Source organism: Tachysurus vachellii, chromosome 15 (assembly GCF_030014155.1).
Source record: "Tachysurus vachellii isolate PV-2020 chromosome 15, HZAU_Pvac_v1, whole genome shotgun sequence".
In the NCBI taxonomy this organism is placed as follows: domain Eukaryota; kingdom Metazoa; phylum Chordata; class Actinopteri; order Siluriformes; family Bagridae; genus Tachysurus; species Tachysurus vachellii.
The window spans coordinates 19,433,109-19,451,626 of record NC_083474.1 but is presented as its reverse complement, the minus strand read 5'-3'; the positions used below and the strand labels follow the sequence as shown (position 1 = coordinate 19,451,626).

Below are 18,518 nucleotides of genomic sequence, written 5' to 3'. Positions count from 1 at the left end.
CAGAAAGAGAGTGAGACAGGCATGGTGAGACAAACAGAGGGCGAGACAGAGAGAAAAAGAGAGAGAGATACATACAGAGAGAGACAGATATAATTAGAGAGACAGAGAGAGACAGACAGAGATAGAGGCAGAGAGAGACTTAAACAGAGAGAGAGACAGACAAAGAGAGAAAGTGTGTGATATATTCATTGAGAGAGAGAGAGAGAGAGAGAGAGAGAGAGAGAGATGTGGAATGTTCGTTTTTTGGCAGGCAGTAGGTGGCCTTCTCTCTCTTCCATGTTTACATACATTAATTCTTGGAGCTGTCAGCTATTTGTCATTGGCTGCTGTAAATAGATGAGGAGAGACTTGGCACAGGATTGTCTCTGCACTCAGACTGGTTTAAATTCATGGCTGTGTTCTGGGACGCTGGCAATGCCCTCTCGATTATGTGCTCTTGGAGAGCTTTCTGATCCATTTTTACTTAGCCAGCACTCTTTTTAATCACTCTGTGGGTTCATTTGTCTAAACCTCTCATGACATTTACTGAGAGTATTACAGATGAGTGGGCTTGAGGTAATAAAAGGAAACATGCCAAAGACAGAATTTACATTTACAGACTGATAAATACTAGCAGGTGCCACATTTTCTTTATCTGTCACATTAAAACGTGCTGCTAGTTTCAATAACACAACATAACATAACACAACACAACACAACATAACATAACATCCAAAATACTATATTATCTTTGCTTAACATGAGCTAGTTAGATAGCTTGAAGCTAATATCAGATAGCACCTGCTAAAGAGCTGCTTTAGCTATTTTGACCAGGAGGCTAGTTAACCTTAGTAGCTAGGTAGCTTCCTAGCTTAGCTAATGCTAATAAATAAAACTAAACACCATGCAAAACTGTTTAAAAAACTATACATCAGGTCAAGCAAAAGGAATCAAAAGAAAAAACCTTTGAAAAAAGCTTTACTGTGTAATCAGTGCTATTTTATATATTGGCTAAATTTGTTTTAACGTAAAACACATTTATCACATTTTAAACACATAAAATGTTTTGTTTTTATTTATGTTTTGGTTTTATTCTGTTTGAGAAATGATGCTTTTTGAACTATTTTGATCCTGTTGCTGGTATCATTATATTGGTTCTAGCAGTAATAATGTTATTTGAAATATTCAGATGCTCTCAGATGCTTTGTACGCACACACATTCACACACACACGCACACACACACACACACACACGCACAATGTGTCCAAACGTATGTGGACATCCGATCATTACGCACATGTATTGCAGATTTATTCCCTCTTTATTATTATTCTAAACTTTACTAGGAAGTCTTTCCCAACTAGATGTTGGAGCACGGCTTTGGGGATTTGTGATCATTCAGTTACAAGATCATTAGTGAGATCAGACACTGATGTTGGTTGAGGAAGTCTGGGTCCTACTCGGTGTTCCAGTTCATCCCAGAGGTGTTCAGTGGGATCGAGTCAGAGTCAGGGCTCTGTGCAGGACACTTGAGATCTTCCACTTCAACCTTTTCTAACTCTCTAACTCTGTCAGGAGGTTGGTTAGGGTGAGAGCGCAGGGGCAGCTATGGTAAAGCGCCCCTGGAGCAGGGAGGGTTAAGGGCCTTGCTCAATTGCCCAACAGTGACAGCAGTGGGGCGTGAACCCCAATTTCCAAGCAATGACCCAGAGCCTTAACCATTTGAGACACCACTACCCCTAACTGAAGGGAAATTGTAAAGCTACAGCAGACAAAGACATCCTGGACAAGGTTCTTCTGGATCAGGATAAGCTTTCCTTACCAAAAATAAAATTACCACAGACATAGAACTAATCACAGATAAACTGATAAAAGTTCTCTAAATGGCTTATGTGAAAAATGTAAAAAGTTATTCCTCTTGATATAATCTGTCGCTCCAAATCAGTCAGTAGAGTCTACCTGCTCCAGTGAACACCACAAGCACAGAACGTTCCTTGTTTGTCTGCACGAGCTTAAAGCCAATAAATGAAATCTTGTGTGATGCTTTTAGAGAGCGTGTGCGTAAACATGTTAAAAGTGTCTGAGAGGAAAAACATGACCCTCGCCCACAGCTTGGTGCCAGGCTGCACGTGCAGCAGGAAAGAATATGGACTGGTTCAGGAATGATGGGCAGCTAAACCTACCAAACTGAATCGTGCTCTTTGTCTGGTACCGTGAGTGGTATGTGCCAGTCAGGTAACGAGGGAGGGGAATGTGTTTAACTTGGTGCTATGCCCATTTGTGTCTTATTAATATAGCTGCAAAGAAGTTTCTTTCTTTCCTTCTTTTTTCTTTCTTTCTTTCTTTCTTTCAAAAAATGCTTGAATTTTCTTTTTTCCCCAGTACTCTTGGACGTGTAATTTGCGAGTCATCCTCTGAGTCTGATACTGTTAAGGCTAAATATTCCAATGGCAGTGACAATATTATTCTCACGGTTCAAAGATAAATCGATGAGAATTTATTTCCTAAAATGAGCCTAAGACTAAAATTCAACTCTTGCTAATTTGGGACTGATGCCAGTTTGTTTATTTGCTGGTTTGTTAGCTAAATGAATGTAAGCTCTGGGTATTGTGGTATATTGAACTTGTATTTAATTTGTAGTTGCAGTTATAGAAATATAAAAGACAGAGAATGAGTGTAAATTGAGACGCTGAAATCTCACACGTATCTATATTTGAGAAAGAAAGCTAGCTGACTAGCCGTTAGATTGCTATTGCTAGATAATTAAATTGGCGAGGGATGTTAGGCTTATAGCTTGAGTTAAATTTACCGTCGTCTGTGTGTTAGATCTATCTATCTATCTATCTATCTATCTATCTATCTATCTATCTATCTATCTATTTTTAGATATATTCATTTTCTTTCGTATTTCCTTTCTGTTTTTAGATTGATTACAGACATGTCTGATGATACACACACCCTCTCCTGCTGCGTTAATGAATGCCATTGTTTTGTAGTCGTCAGTCTGGGGTTTTCCTTGGTGACCTATTCTGTTGCGTGAAAGCCCGTCTAATTGTTTCACAAAGGTGAAAACCTGCTCTGCCGCCTCAGAGGCGTGGTGGTGTGCCACAGCAGGTTAACCTGATTCACTTCTTACTCAGCCTAAAATCGCCACACTTCTCGGCATTTACCTTCTCTCACTCACTCACTCTGTGTTGTTAGCTAACACACTTTTCCTGAGTAAACTTGGCACCTGCATGGGGCTTCACAGCGGCAGGTTTGTTCTTTTAGAGACTAGGGTGGCGTCTCCACTCGCAATGTTTTTCTTTACCCTCCCATGCACCATACAACCTCGATCCCTCCCTCCCCCCATTTTCTCCACACTGTCAGCTCACAAGCATTCCTCTGGTATTTATATTTCCCTCCCTCGACTCGCCGTGCTCACACAGACCTCAGATTCAGCTCGGCCTGAAGGGACGGCCCTTGTATCTCACTTCCTCGTTGGCTCCTGGTTTGTCACGTGGATGTAAAAAGAAGGCGTTCCTGGCACTCCTCCCCGATTCTGTCGAGATTTTCTGTCTCATATCACACATGCGAGTTGCTTGGTGGACACACTTGTGCAACGTGTGTTTTTATTTGTGGTGTTTGTTTTACGAGGAGGAGAGCCAATTGTGGGCCCGGCGTGCCGTAACCATGTTCAAGGAGCTGCCTGAGGCTGAGAGCAGCGAGTGTTTGGCGAGTATGACTCCAGAGACGCAGGACATCTACCTGAGGATGGACCACCACCGGCGACGATCGGGGTACAGACTAGGTCGAATCATCGCTCGCCAACAGCTGCTCAGGAAGATAGCTGCAGGTAATTAGGACCAGGCGGCGCCAGAGTTTGGGTCAAAGTCCATGTGTGTTCTAGAGCATATTTACATTCCGTTTTGTAAAACGTAAATGGCTTGGAAGTTAGAATTGACTTGACTTTGGATTTGAGAGCATTTTAAAAATGCTGGCTTTCTGTCACATCTAAGAGTCGAGTTAAAAGTTGAGATGATTCAGCAGGTCATGAAGTAATCAGGTTTGGGAGGTTCTCAGAATGTTGACACCTCAGGCTGTTGCTTGCAGGACAATAGTGGAGAACCTGAACAAACACTGCTTAACCTCTCAGGTCCACCCATGGGCTTTGTTCTAATCAGCATGGATGCTCACCTAGGGGGCAGGGTGTGGGGGGCAGTGTTTGGGGTTTCTCATTAAACACATATTTTCTTTAGTTTAAAAGAATAAAATACACTTAAACTAAGCATTTCTATAAATCTGATGCATTTAGCATGCAGTTCTTTTATAGGCAAGACATTTTATTTCTCATGTTATTGTTTTTGCGTCGTTGGCGATTTTCCTTTGATTTAATTTGAAAGTGTACAGTTAAAAAATGACCTTGTTGAGTAGTCTGACGTGTGTGCGTTATCAGTTATGCTGTGGGTTATTTGTTAACTCGGAGGCGGTGTATGGAATCCCAAGGCCTAAGAACAGGCATGTGGGTCACACACACACACACACACACACACACACACACACACACACACACACACACAGAGAATCTGCAGATCTTGATCATCTCTGATAGGACTCAGGAGGACACGTGTGGTCTTGCAGTCAAACGATTTGAGATCAGCTTAAGGAATTTAATTAACTTATATTTCGGATGTGAGTGAGAAGAATACAAGAGTCAATTTCTGAAGAGAATTATTTCACAGCACGGACCTCTGGACGTCTTTAGGAAGTCGTACGATTTAGATTTTCCTTGGTCCTTCTTTTCCATTTGTTTCCTTGAACATTCTACTTTTCCACCATGAACTTATGTTCACACTCAGTCTTTGGACTGGAGTTTATTTGGACTGGTGTTTACAAGGATGAACTATTTATTATTTCATTCTATTTAGTGTATACAGTGTAGCTTTGTGCACCTTTTCCACACCTGACCACTGAAAACTAAATTTTTTTTACATTATTATTATTATTATTATTATTATTATTATTATTATTATTATTATTATTATTATTATTATGTAAACTAAATTGAATTAAAATTGTATTGTTCACAACACTCACAATCGTACACACTACAGCATACAGTGAAATACATTTTTAGAATAGAAATAGTATTTAAAAATAAAATAAAATGGAATCGTATCTATCTCTATCTATCTATCTATCTATCTATCTATCTATCTATCTATCTATCTATCTATCTATCTATAAAAAGGAAAATACATTTTTACTAAGAATTTAGCAAGAACCTTCTAGCAACATTTTTGCGATTCCGCCTCTTTTACCTTTAACCACATTTACGCGTCTTTTTCATTGAATCTCTGAATCGTTTGTTGTTTTAACACTTAGATATGACGAATAAATCACGCAGCACTGCTCATGTGAGTGACTCTTATTGTTTGTAAAGTCTCATGAAGGAATTCGGGTGGGTTCGGTGCGGTCAGATTTTCTTCCATCCACATCGCTGTCGTTTCGAACACGTGGGTGTTTTCCTGGCCGTAGAAACCGGGTGTTTGACCTATGACCTTTCTATCTTTTTCATCATGTTGTTTGTTTTGGAAACATTTGAGCATTTGAAGACGCTTTCTCTTTTCCTGCACGTCTCTGTCTCAGGTTAGTACAACATGATGTTACAGCTACTGTAAATTACTTTACTATGCTTTTACTATTAGCAATTAGTAAATGTTAGCAAGTAGTTAGAATGTTTCTTCTAATTTATGTGAATTTATACTAATATGCCAGTTTTAGAACATTCGCCGTTATCATCAGTTCTATCGCTTAAGAAAAAAAAATTATACTATTAAAACTATATGAATAACCAGAAGAGCTAACTACATCTGAGAAGATGCGAATTTGATTAGATTTGAATGTGATGTACTGTGACTTCATAAAGCCTTTAATTAGTAAAATCACATTTCAGACATTTTATTATTTATGATCAAAAGTTTGGATTAAAAAAACATGAAACAAAAAAATCTGATATAAAAAAATTTGGATATATTAAAATAATAATATAAATACACACACACACACACACACACACACACACACACACACACACACCTAAATGTAACCTTAGCCTATTTGTTTTTCATACATTTTAACTTAACACACTTGAGATTTTATGATTAAGGCTAAATTCCAGTACAAGACAATGTGATTCTTTACAATAGTTCATGCTGTTATAGGAAATTAATCAATGACGTGTTGGTGTGATGAGACTTGATAAGTGTCACCGCTTGAAGATGATTATTTTCATACATTTACCAACAATTACAGTTTTTATTTATAAAGCCACATATATTCTTTTAGGTATTTATAGCTACTAATGTGGTGAAAAGTTTGCTAATCATGATATCACAGAACCGCTGTTATAGAAAAATACGTTTTTTCCACATCTCTGTAAATGCAATAAATATCCGTTAATCTACAGTACGGTGAAACGTGTGTCACTATATAATGTGTCGCTCCCGTGCGATCCTGATCGGCTGTTAATCATCTTTGTCTGCACATGACTCAAAGCCTGAGGGTTCAGTGTTCAGCAGGAGAAAGTAAAAAAGGTCAGTGCTGTGACCCTGATCACACTTTCCTGCATTCCATCTGGTGTGGCGTGTTGACAAAGATAGCAGAGAGAACTGAAAGAGTAGAGAGAGCATTGAGAGTGTGAGTAGAGAGAGTAAGAGAGAGCAGAGAAAGAGTAGAGAGAGCATTGAGAGAACAGAGGGCAGAGAAACTAGAGAGAGTAGAGAGCACTGAAAGAACAGAGAGACTAGAGAGAGTAAAGAGAAAGCGGAGAGAGCAGTGAGAGTAGAGAGAGAGAGAGCAGAAAGAGAGTAGAGAGAGAGAGCAGTGAAAGTAGAGAAAGAGCAGAGGGACTAGAAAGAGAGCAGTAAGAGTAGAGAGAGATCAGACAGAGTAGAGAGAGAGAGCAGAGAGACACAGTGAGAGTAGAGAGAGAACAGAGAGACAGTGCGAGTAGAGAGAGAGCAGTGAGAGTAGAGAAAGAGCAGAGGGACTAGAGAGAGAGCAGAGAGAGAGTAGAGAGAGAACAGAGAGACACAGCGAGAGTAGAGAGAGAACAGAGAGACACAGCGAGAGTAGAGAGAGAGAAGAGAGAGTAGAGAGAGAACAGAGAGACACAGCGAGAGTAGAGAGAGAACAGAGAGACACAGCGAGAGTACAGAGAGAGCAGAGAGAGAAGAGAGAGTAGAGAGAGAACAGAGAGACACAGCGAGAGTAGAGAGAGATAAGAGAGAGTAGAGAGAGAACAGAGAGACACAGCGAGAGTAGAGAGAGATAAGAGAGAGTAGAGAGAGAACAGAGAGACACAGCGAGAGTAGAGAGAGAGCAGAGAGAGAAGAGAGAGTAGAGAACAGAGAGAGACAGCGAGAGTAGAGAGAGAGCAGAGAGAGAAGAGAGAGTAGAGAGAGAACAGAGAGACACAGCAAGAGTAGAGAGAGATAAGAGAGAGAAGAGAGAGTAGAGAGAGAACAGAGAGACACAGCAAGAGTAGAGAGAGAGCAGAGAGAGAAGAGAGAGTAGAGAGAGAGCAGAGTGACAGTGAGAGTAGAGAGAGATAAGAGAGAGTAGAGAGAGTAGAGAGAGAGCAGAGCGACACAGCGAGAGTAGAGAGAGAGCAGAGAGAGAAGAGAGAGTAGAGAGAGAGCAGAGCGACAGTGAGAGTAGAGAGAGATAAGAGAGAGTAGAGAGAGCAGAGCGACACAGTGAGAGTAGAGAGAGATAAGAGAGAGTAAAGAGAGTAGAGAGCAGAGCGACACAGTGAGAGTAGAGAGAGATAAGAGAGAGTAGAGAAGACAGAGTACAGAGAGAGCAGAGCGACACAGTGAGAGTAGAGAGAGTAGAAAGAGAGAGTAGAAAGAGAAGAAAGAGAGAGTAGAAAGAGTATAGATAGGGTAGAGAGAGTAGAGAAGAGAGAGCAGAGAGAGTAGACAGAGTAGAGAGTAGAGAGAGCCCAAGGTTATTAAAGTCCTCAAGGTTAAAGAAAGGTGTTAGTTAGTGTGTGTTGATTTTGTTGTTTCATTTCACTGTGCCACATTTTCAAAACATTTAATTTCTCGACTCCTTTTCTGTTCATTTTGAAATGTTGCACTAATTCTTCAATCCTTGCCTGCTACGTAAGAGACAGCTGCCTAAAATGGTTAGTACATACAGTTATAGGGGTTAGTGGTTCATTTGGAAGAAATTCCTTTGCCTGCGTTATTCAAAAGACAGCGAGTGCTGCATTACTTCCATGCTTTGGCATCTTTTTCCTCCTATTTCAGTACACAGCCATCTGGTTGCCAGACAGACAGGATCATGGAGGATCTACACATCTGTTACTGCTAATCACACACACACACACACACACACACAGGTTTGTCTAAAATGCGCTTGCAGCACAATAAAGTATACAAGGCAGACAAACAAGCGAATATTATAGCACCCTCATGCTCACACACTAGCTGCTCAGTGCAGAATCAACGAGCTATTCATGACTTCATGTTGAGGAAATTTCCTGCCAAAAATGTTTTCTAGCTTTTTCCTGAATTCCTGATGGCTTTCTTCATTCACTCTATTCACTTGCACACATACTGCTATATTCAGCCTCGCTTTTCCATTCGCCATGGAAATTCATTACAGAGCCAGATACTAAACCAAGCAGTAGATTTAAATCGCTTAAGTGGAACGAGAGCGACTCAGAGAGCCTGAGGTACTCGAAGCCGTGACGTAAGGTTATAAGACGAGTCTCTACTCACATTCTACATTCACACAAGTACCAATGTATTTGTTTGTTCACTTGTTGCACTGCAGTGCTGTTGAATTCTCCATTCTGATTGGACAAAAGGTGATTATTATTTATTAGCAGCAGCTCTGATATTATAAACGCCTTACTGTATATCAGTGCACTTGCTCTAATACGTTAGCGTTTCTGTAGTAACCACACAGGGAATCGTATGGCGGAATATCTACATCAGGGGTGTCAAACTCAGGTGTTATCATATTTGGCCCACGAGATCATATCAAATGTGCATTACAGCTGGCTAGCCGCATGCTCCGCTAATACTACAAATCCCAGAATGCCTTGCCACTGTATTGACGCGTAGTCACGAACAGCAAGCGTCCCTCGTTCTCTGTTGACAGTCGTTAAAAACCATGTTACAGTCACATCGGACAAGTTAACTTCACCCTCCACAAAAATGGCCAAACGAAAGATGGACAATAGGAGCTTTCAAGACAGATTATCTGTTCACGAATATAAAGGACAGACCTGTTTGTCTTGTGTGCTAACGGAGCTAACGTGTCTGTAACGAAAGAATATAACATAAGAAGACACTAGTCGAAAAGTTGGATTTTCATTGAATGAAATGATTATTTTTGGTTGTTATGTTGTTGGTTTTGAAAAAGATCCACTTCAAAAAAGGAACTTAAAATGATCCAGTGAGAGGCATCATTTATTTTATTTATTTAAATAAGAAATGAACATCACTGATGTGTCTTTTATTTCAAATTTAATTTCTTATGTGTTTGTAATATCAAGCTCTGGTTGTTCCAAATCCTGTGTTCAAGCAAAACTAAAGTTTGTTTCCACATGAAAAAGGTTGAACATTACACATCAGTTGCAGTTCATTTTTCAATAAATATTCAGTTTGGCCCGTGACTTTATCTCAGTTTTATATTCCGGCCCAAAACGTGTGTCCAGCATGTAATTGATAAGATGCAGAAGTTTTATGTAAGACCTTTATCTTTTAAAATCTTAAATCTCGTTGACATGGAGTCTCAGGTTCTAGTCCCGTGACCTTCAACAGCATCACGTGTAATTATACATGGATAAAAAGTTAGAAATGTTCTTTATTTGGTGGGGGGCACGGTGGCTTAGTGGTTAGCACGTTCGCCTCACACCTCCAGGGTTGGGGGTTCGATTCCCGCCTCCGCCTTGTGTGTGTGGAGTTTGCATGTTCTCCCCGTGCCTTGGGGGTTTCCTCCGGGTACTCCGGTTTCCTCCCCCGGTCCAAAGACATGCATGGTAGGTTGATTGGCATCTCTGGAAAATTGTCCGTAGTGTGTGATTGCGTGAGTGAATGAGAGTGTGTGTGTGTGTGCCCTGCGATGGGTTGGCACTCCGTCCATTGTGTATCCTGCCTTGATGCCCGATGTCGCCTGAGATAGGCACAGGCTCCCCGTGACCTGAGGTAGTTCGGATAAGTGGTAGAAAATGAATGAATAAATGTTCTTTATTTCATAAAAACATGTCAATGTCGACAAACCGCTGTTAGTCGAACGATTCAGGATGTGCTTTATTTGGAAAGTAATCAACTTCTAACACACCATCACAGCATCTCAGCATGCCTCGTCTCATTTTAACTGCCAATGGTTTCTCTTTTATACAGGCTTTAATTTAAGATTATATCTAAACGTAGTGAAAGAAAGAAAATCCTTATTGCCAATTTGCAAACTCATCATACATGAGTTAAAAAGTACTCAACCCCCTAAAATAAAAAGTTAATTTCATTATCTAGTGGTTGGGAGAAAAGTATGCCATCAACATCAATATAAATTTCTGGATGAATCTAGAAACTTTATCATCGCCAAAGAAACCTCATTTGTGCTTTTGTTTCTATCTGCCGAGACACGTTCAAGTGTTTTAGAGACTTGAGTGTAAAAGAGAACGAGTCCTTGAGTCCCTTCACTGAGTTGGCGTCCTTCTTTAGTGTGTTTACAGGGTTGCATATCTGAGGACCGGCTTAAGATCTAACAACATGAAGGAGTTTTCGAGTGTGTTAGTCCCATCCAGAGACTGAATTCTTTCTCATGTGTTATTCAAAGAAGGATGAAGCATGTCAGGGAATTCAGATTATAATAAACTGTTCTGGCTTTTCATTAGATTTTCAACAATTTTTTTCTGTAATGGTTTTTATAGCAGATCACAGAGAAATGATTCAGAGAGTCATTTATGACAGAAATGACTTAGAGATTCAGAGAGTCATTTGTAACAGAAATAACTCAGAGATTCAGAGAGCCATTTAGAACAGAATTGGCTTAAAGATTCAGAGAGACATATGGACCAGAAATGGCTCAATGATTCAAAGAGTCACTTATTATAGAAAATTCTTTTGAGTTTCATGGTGTCTTTTATTACAGAAATTACTCAGAGATTCAGAGAATCATTTGTAACAGAAATAACTCAGAGATTCAGAGAGCCATTTAGAACAGAATTGGCTTAGATATTCAGAGAGTCATATGGACCAGAAATGGCTCAATGATTCAAAGAGTCACTTATTACAGAACATTCTTTGAGTTTCATGGTGTCTTTTATTACAGAAATTACTCAGAGATTCAGAGAATCATTTAGAACAGAAATGGTTCTGTAACTCATAGTCGTTTATTACAGAAATTACACAGAGAATCAGAGAGTCATTTAGCAAAAATAACAGTATTTCAGAGAGTCATTTATTCAAGAATGCAAACACACTTAGCAGATAATTTAAAAGTCCTACAGTCCCATTGCATCTTTTCACCCATAAAGTGTTTTTAGAGTAACTCTATTCTTCTGGTTTGGTGAAAAAATATTTTTTTAGTTCTCACATGGCAACATTGTTCATGACAATTCAGTATATTTTACTTGTTTCTTTTCTTTTATTAAAATATAAAGCATTGGCAACGTCTAAAAAAACAATATTTAAATGAAAAATAAACTATCTTTAAAGAAATAAAAGATCTGATTCTGTTTGCAGACGCGCTGACCTGTTCAGTGACTCACGTGGCTAAACATTGACACGTGTCAAGCCTGTTTGAAAAGGTTTTAGTGTAACACACCGAGTCAGCTATTAACAGAGCCATGGGCATGTGCCGTTACACAAACTAGCGAGTAACTACTTTAAAGAAGCAACTGTTCATTTCTTGTACAAATTGCTATTCCGTTTATGGCAAGAAGTAACATTTTTAACAGAAAACTCATAAAGAGACAAACCCCAACTGATCCCAGCCAATTCCCTGTAAATGGTACATCATCTCCTTCACTTTGTTAATACGTTTTAAGTAGAAGTAATGTCAAACTTCTGTCTGTGTCAAATGTTTTATTCCTCTTATCCTACAGCAGTTAATATGTAAATGTCTTAGAGATTCAGAGTGACATTTATTGCAGATATGACTCAGTGATTCAGAGAGTCAGCTCATCAATTATAACAGGAATGACTCAAAGATTCATTGAGTCATTTATTAGAAAAAAATGCAGAGATCTAGAGAGTCATTTGTTTCAGAAATTACTTAGATATACAAAGAGTCATATACAACAGAAATGGCTCAGAGTTTCTAAGTCACTTAATATGTAAATGTCTTAGAGTTTCAGAGTGGCATTTATTGCAGATATGACTCAGTGATTCAGAGAGTCAGCTCGTCAATTATAACAGGAATGACTCAAAGATTCATTGAGTCATTTATTAGAAAAAAATGCAGAGATCTAGAGAGTCATTTGTTTCAGAAATTACTTAGATATACAAAGAGTCATATAAAACAGAAATGGCTCTTCTAAGAGTCACTTAATATGTAAATGTCTTAGAGATTCAGAGAGTCATTTATAAAAGAAAGAATGCAAAAATCTTGGCAGGTAACTGAATAGTCTGCACTTCAAACACTGTGTTAAAATGTTTTCAGAGTAATTCTGTGTTTCAGGTTTAACACAGAACCCTGAAAAATAATCCCAGATCATTGGTTCCTGATCTCGCTCACATTATAGCAAATGGGTATAAACACATTAAAGCCATTCATTCACCAGGTTCTGTTCTTCTTTCTTTTAATATAAACAAGACAAAAATGCAGCTTGGCATGTTAGTGAGGAACCGGGAAAGCATAAAACTCCTCGATCCTGAAGAGTCAAATTGTCATTTTAATAGTGAGCATCAAGGGGCACTGAATACGTTTATTATTGCGAAACATTTCTTTTGTTCTTCTTGTTATGGTTAATTAATTTTTTTGCAAAATCATTTGTAGCAGGAAGTCTAGATCACTATATATATATATATATATATATATATATATATATATATATATATATATATATATATATATGTAATAATCTTAAATGTTTTCAACACTCGTGTAATGATTTGAATCAGTTCATCAGCTAATCAGATTAGTGGTGAAATGCCCAACACAAGTCTAGACAAGAGACAGAAGCCCTGGATGTTTAAATGGTTCCTCTTACGAAGACAAACTACTCAGTTAACTAATGACACCTACATAGAAATGTAGATTTATTAAATTCAATTATTGTTTAGGAAATAGATAGTAACATAAAAAAACAAGAAGTGTGTTAGTAAAGCTCCTTGGAATGAAGTGTACTCATCTTTGTACATAGAGATGTGATGGAGAGATGGACACCGCTCTTCCAAACGATAATCTGGTGGCTCCAAAATGTCCCGTTCTGGAAGTGTTGAGATCTGGTTAGTGTGTAGGACATTACACAGGATTTCTATCATTTTAATTGTTAGTGAGCCTAACCATAGAGGCGGAGTTATGCCAGAAGAGACCACACCCATTATAGGATAAAGTGATCAGTGAGAAGGACTTTGGATTCGTTTGCAATGCTCCGTCCATTCGAAGGGACAGAGACGAGCCAAGGAAAAAGATACGGATGAGACTATAAGAGAGGCTTTACTGTTTTTTTCCTTTAATTTGTCACTTGCATGTGACTTATAAATTATTATTTATTATGTATTTGTCATGGGCCACGGTGGCTTAGTGGTTAGCACGTTCGTCTCACACCTCCAGGGTTGGGGGTTCGATTCCCGCCTCCACCTTGTGTGTGTGGAGTTTGCATGTTCTCCCCGTGCCTCGGGGGTTTCCTCCGGGTACTCCGGTTTCCTCCCCCTGTCCAAAGACATGCATGGTAGGTTGATTGGCTTCTCTGGAAAATTGTCCGTAGTGTGTGATTGTGTGAGTGAATGAGAGTGTGTGTGTGCCCTGCGATGGGTTGGCACTCCGTCCTGGGTGTATCCTACCTTGATATACAGGCTCTCCGTGACCCGAGGTAGTTCGGATAAGCGGTAGAAGATGAATGAATAAATGAATGTATTTGTCAGTTAGCTTAGAATAGGCTCATCTTTAGGTTTCCATTCTGTTCCTCGTTTGCTTTGGGCACGTGAATGAACTCTTGCCGCGATCTTGGCTGAACGGAGCCCTCTGCTGGTGAATATGTCCATCATTTCTGAAGAGAGAGAAAGACAGGCCTTGTGCTCACTCTCGTGCTAACGGCCGAAGTTCTCAGCTGTTCAATTTGGAACAACTGTCTGAATGGAGGCACGCTTGAATAATAGTCCACTGTGCGACATGTGAACTGTTGTTAAACAGATCTGCAATACTAACACAATGCTACACACACAGACACACACACACACATACACACACAGACACACACAAGTATGGTTTGCATTCACCGACGTGTACCAGATCTACATGGAAAATCTGATTACAGTTCTTCTCTGTCTGTGTTGTGTGTGTGTGTGTGTGTGTGTGTGTTACAGATCTGTTTAACAACAGTTCACATGTGTATTTTCTTTATTATAAAGTAGAAGGAATTATAGGATACACAGGCGGTAGTTACACAGCAAGCAACGATGTGAAGGACTGCTCCGTCGTACAGCCTCGGGTGAATTAAGTGCCATGACATAGAGACATTATTACAGGTTGGGTGCAACTTCTCTCACACACACACACGCACACCACGTGCAGAATATATACATTACACCTTTTACTCATCGTTTTGAAAGCTTCAAACATATCGAGTTTCCGTAGCTTTGTCTGGAGTGAAAACAAGACTCTGATGACCGAACAAACACATACATACGTGAGAGATGATTTTGACGTCAACAGCGGTTATAAGATATAACCTGATATACTTGATTAAAAATAGGAAAACACTAAGGGGTATATTGTTGTGGGGAAATAAAAGTTGACCAGGTGGTACAATGTTCCGGAAACATTTAAGAAACACCACTGTGTAAAAAAACGTGACCGTGTGAACAGTTGCAGGATTTTTTACGTAAGTAGTTACTATGGGAACATTCAATTAAGAGCATTAATGTAAACGTGGGGGGCACGGTGGCTTAGTGGTTAGCACGTTCGCCTCACATCTCCAGGGTTGGGGGTTTGATTCCCGCCTCAGCCTTGTGTGTGTGGAGTTTGCATGTTCTCCCAGTGCCTCGGGGGTTTCCTCCGGGTACTCCAGTTTCCTCCCCTGGTCCAAAGATAGGTGGTAGGTTGATTGGCATCTCTGGAAAATTGTCCGTAGTGTGTGATTGTGTGAGTGAATGAGAGTGTGTGTGTGTGCGCCCTGCGATGGGTTGGCACTCCGTCCAGGGTGTATCCTGCCATGACGCCCGATGACGCCTGAGATAGGCACAGGCTCCCCGTGACCCGAGGAAGTTCGGATAAGCGGTAGAAAATGAATGAATGAATGAATGTAAACCTGTGTTTTGAATCGTAGCCGTCTACTGACCAATCGGAATCGAGGATATCATGACATTACCGCTGCGATGTCATTTTTTTCTAACTGCATAAAAAAAACTGCATTCCATCTATTCTCTGCATGTTTCTTTAACACACACGTTTCTTTATAGTCTCAGCCACTATTCGAGGATTCATTGGGAAAACAAACACAGCAGGTTTCACCCATGTCGAGCTCTGAAGAACTGAAGACGAGAGATCTTCTGAAATCCGGGGTAATGATGTCTCTCTGGGAGAAAGACATAAGCGTTTGCTAAAGCCTATGAAATGGCTGTCAAAACACTTCAGCATGTGTGGGAAAGTGGCAGTGGGCCAGCATCTGGAAGTGTTTACCTCGTGTGCAGCGTGCGACTGGGAGACGTGTAGCAGCCACTACTTCTGATTGATTTCATGTTGTGCTCAGAGTCTCTGGCAAGTGTGCAGCTCGGAGAGGTTTTCTTTTTGGACTTCATGGTGGAGACGCCTTGCCTGGTTGCCTTGCTCTGAAACGTGTGCGTGTGTGTGTGTGTGTGTGTGTGTGTGTGTGTGTGTGTGTGTGTGTGTGTGAAACTCATGCTTCAAACTCAAGGACTAGACCTTGCCATCTGACCCCATGAGGATTCACAGAGCAGGAAATTGTTTGGCTTTGATGTTTTTTAAAGGCTGTAAAACACCGGGACATTGATGAAGAACCAGATCTGGAATCTGATGGATGACTGATGGTCACTTCCTGTCATGTTGCTTGACTTTTTTAGAGAAACTTGAAAAATTAACGATCGATCTGAAACGGAGATCAAGGTTTATGTCGTGATAAAATTCTTTAATCTGCCTGATAAACAAAGCTGCTCGATTACACTGTGAAAAGGTATCTTGGGGTTCTATATAGAACTCTGTGGTCCTTTACCGGGCAAATAGAACCTGTTCTCCTTAAAAAATGGACTGAAATGAGAAAACACATAAATGAACCAGCTTGAAACCAACGTTGCTCAATGAACCCTTCCAAACGATTCTGTATACAGAGCCACATACAGTATGAAAGAAGCAATAAAACTAGTTTAGGTTCTATATAAAACCGCTCAGATTTAAAGATTTGAGGATTTACCTAAAAAGAGTGATGCAGCAGAGCTTTAATCTTGTAGTCCGTCTCTCTCTCTCTCTCTCTCTCTCTCTCTCTCTCTCTCTCTCTCTCTCTCTCTCTCTCTCTCTCTCTAACATCACGCTAATCATCTCGTAGATCGCTAACTACCCAAAATGAACATTCGGTACGTTTGTTCTCCTTGGAGAAAGACAAAATCATCAGAATCATCAAATGGTTATTACTGCACTATTTCTTCACCATTTTAATAGCTCAGCCTTTTTCTCTACCATTATTTCCGCCCTTTGCAGAGAATTTGGAGGATATTTAGGGCGGGTTGTGGCGGCGAAGCTAGCCGTGGCTAGAAGAGGCTTAAGTTGATTATGTGTGAAGGTTTATATAACGTCTATAGAGCATCACTTTGGTCTATAATTCCTTAACAAAACTGCAGAGTGGAAGCTTTCGGTATTTTCCGCAAAATATACTCCAGATATCTTTAAAAGTTTTCTGGTCAATTGTTTTTTTTTTTTTTTTTTCGAGTCTGTAACATGTCGAATTATTAGCCAAGCAGATGGTGGAATCATAGTTTGTATTTCTTCAGACTCTTGTACAGAGCCCTGGGCATATTTTACACAAATAACAAAAGTCTGCAATGAAAACAAAAGCACTTATATGTTATTTACTAGTCTAGAATCTTCCAGAATGTGGTGAGCAGGGATCCCTCAGGGGTGCGATCGAGGTCTCGGGTCATTGTGCTGCAGGATAATTCATGCATTATGCAATGCATGTGAATTGCGGGCATTTTGAGAGGTTTTTTTTTTTCTCTAGATATTTTATTGTTAACATATATACTAGACATATGCATATTCCTTTCAGAAGTATGAAGGGATTGATATGGGGTCGGTTACGCTCGAAGCCAGGTCACAAGGTGAGATCATGAGAGAAATAAAAGCTGTAGGTGAGTTTTTGTGTGTGTGCCACATATCTGCCCTCAACCTCGTTTGCATTCACGTCAGGTTTATTAAAAGGAAACAAACCAAACAACTTCTGCCCTTTACCTTCTTATCGGCAGTCGGCTACTTTTTTCTTTAGTCTCTGAATCAGTAGACTTCACTTGGCCTTTATCTTGCTGCAACTCACTGTTCTTTTAAAGGTCAGTCAAAGAAACCCTACCGTCAAAACGACGTCCTTCGTAAAGTTCCACATGCAGAGAAATATGCTACGTCATCAGTAGTTCCAGTAGTTCGTTTTTTTTTTTTTTTGTTCAGTGGAAATCTGAAAGCTGAAAGCTTGTGAGTCATATCAGAACACTTGGAGTCACATCTACAGTCATTTTTCTCATAAACTCTTTGGGGCAGATCTTTGTTTCACTTCCTGTTTTTCATTTATTCATTTCCCAGATGTTTGATTCTCGAGCAGGGTTTGAATCGTGGTTTTTGAGATAACGATCACTGTGATGTTCGCCAAGATCCTGATGTAGGATCAATATTACACATTAAAACCTTCAGCCTATATAAATAACTTGTTATTACTTTGTTTAAAGATCTTATTTTTTCATTTATTATTGCGCCTCAGGAGCTACATTAGATATTCACATGTAATAATAACCATATACACTGATCATCCTGTGCAAAAGTTTACACCCCCCAACCACAGAAGACCCCCACCTAAATACCCCTGCCCCAAACCCCATCCACCGAGCTGGGGTAACTCAAAATCAATATAGTGTCTGTTGGAAAAGGATCAAAGATATTTTGAGGGGATGTAAACTTTTGAATTGGTTTATTTGTATTAATTCAGTGATTGTTGTGTTTGTGGACTGAGTAAAGCTCTGTTTTGTGAAATAGCTTATTCAGGGCAGAAGTAAATAAAAAATAAACTTATTTCTTTTAAAGTATTAATATTTTGCAGATTAAGCAAAGGGGGTCAAAACTTATGACCTCTGTACATAGACATATTTATTTAGTA

General features: G+C 39.7%; 1 protein-coding gene across 7 annotated transcripts in view; it reads left to right on the top strand.

Annotated features, from left to right (window-relative positions):
* Positions 1-18,518, top strand: part of stard13b (StAR related lipid transfer domain containing 13b) — a 113,308-nt gene that overhangs the window by 61,813 nt on the left and 32,977 nt on the right. Inside the window, exon 1 of one of the 7 annotated variants that reach the window (XM_060888101.1) lies at positions 3,514-3,815. The exons of 5 other annotated variants lie outside the window; for them this stretch is intronic. In XM_060888101.1, coding sequence (XP_060744084.1) covers positions 3,551-3,815 — 265 coding nt within the window. In that variant the 5' untranslated portion in view covers positions 3,514-3,550. Of the gene's footprint in view, positions 1-3,513; positions 3,816-18,518 lie in introns of those variants that run through there. One more of the 7 variants, XM_060888102.1, reaches the window with a different exon arrangement.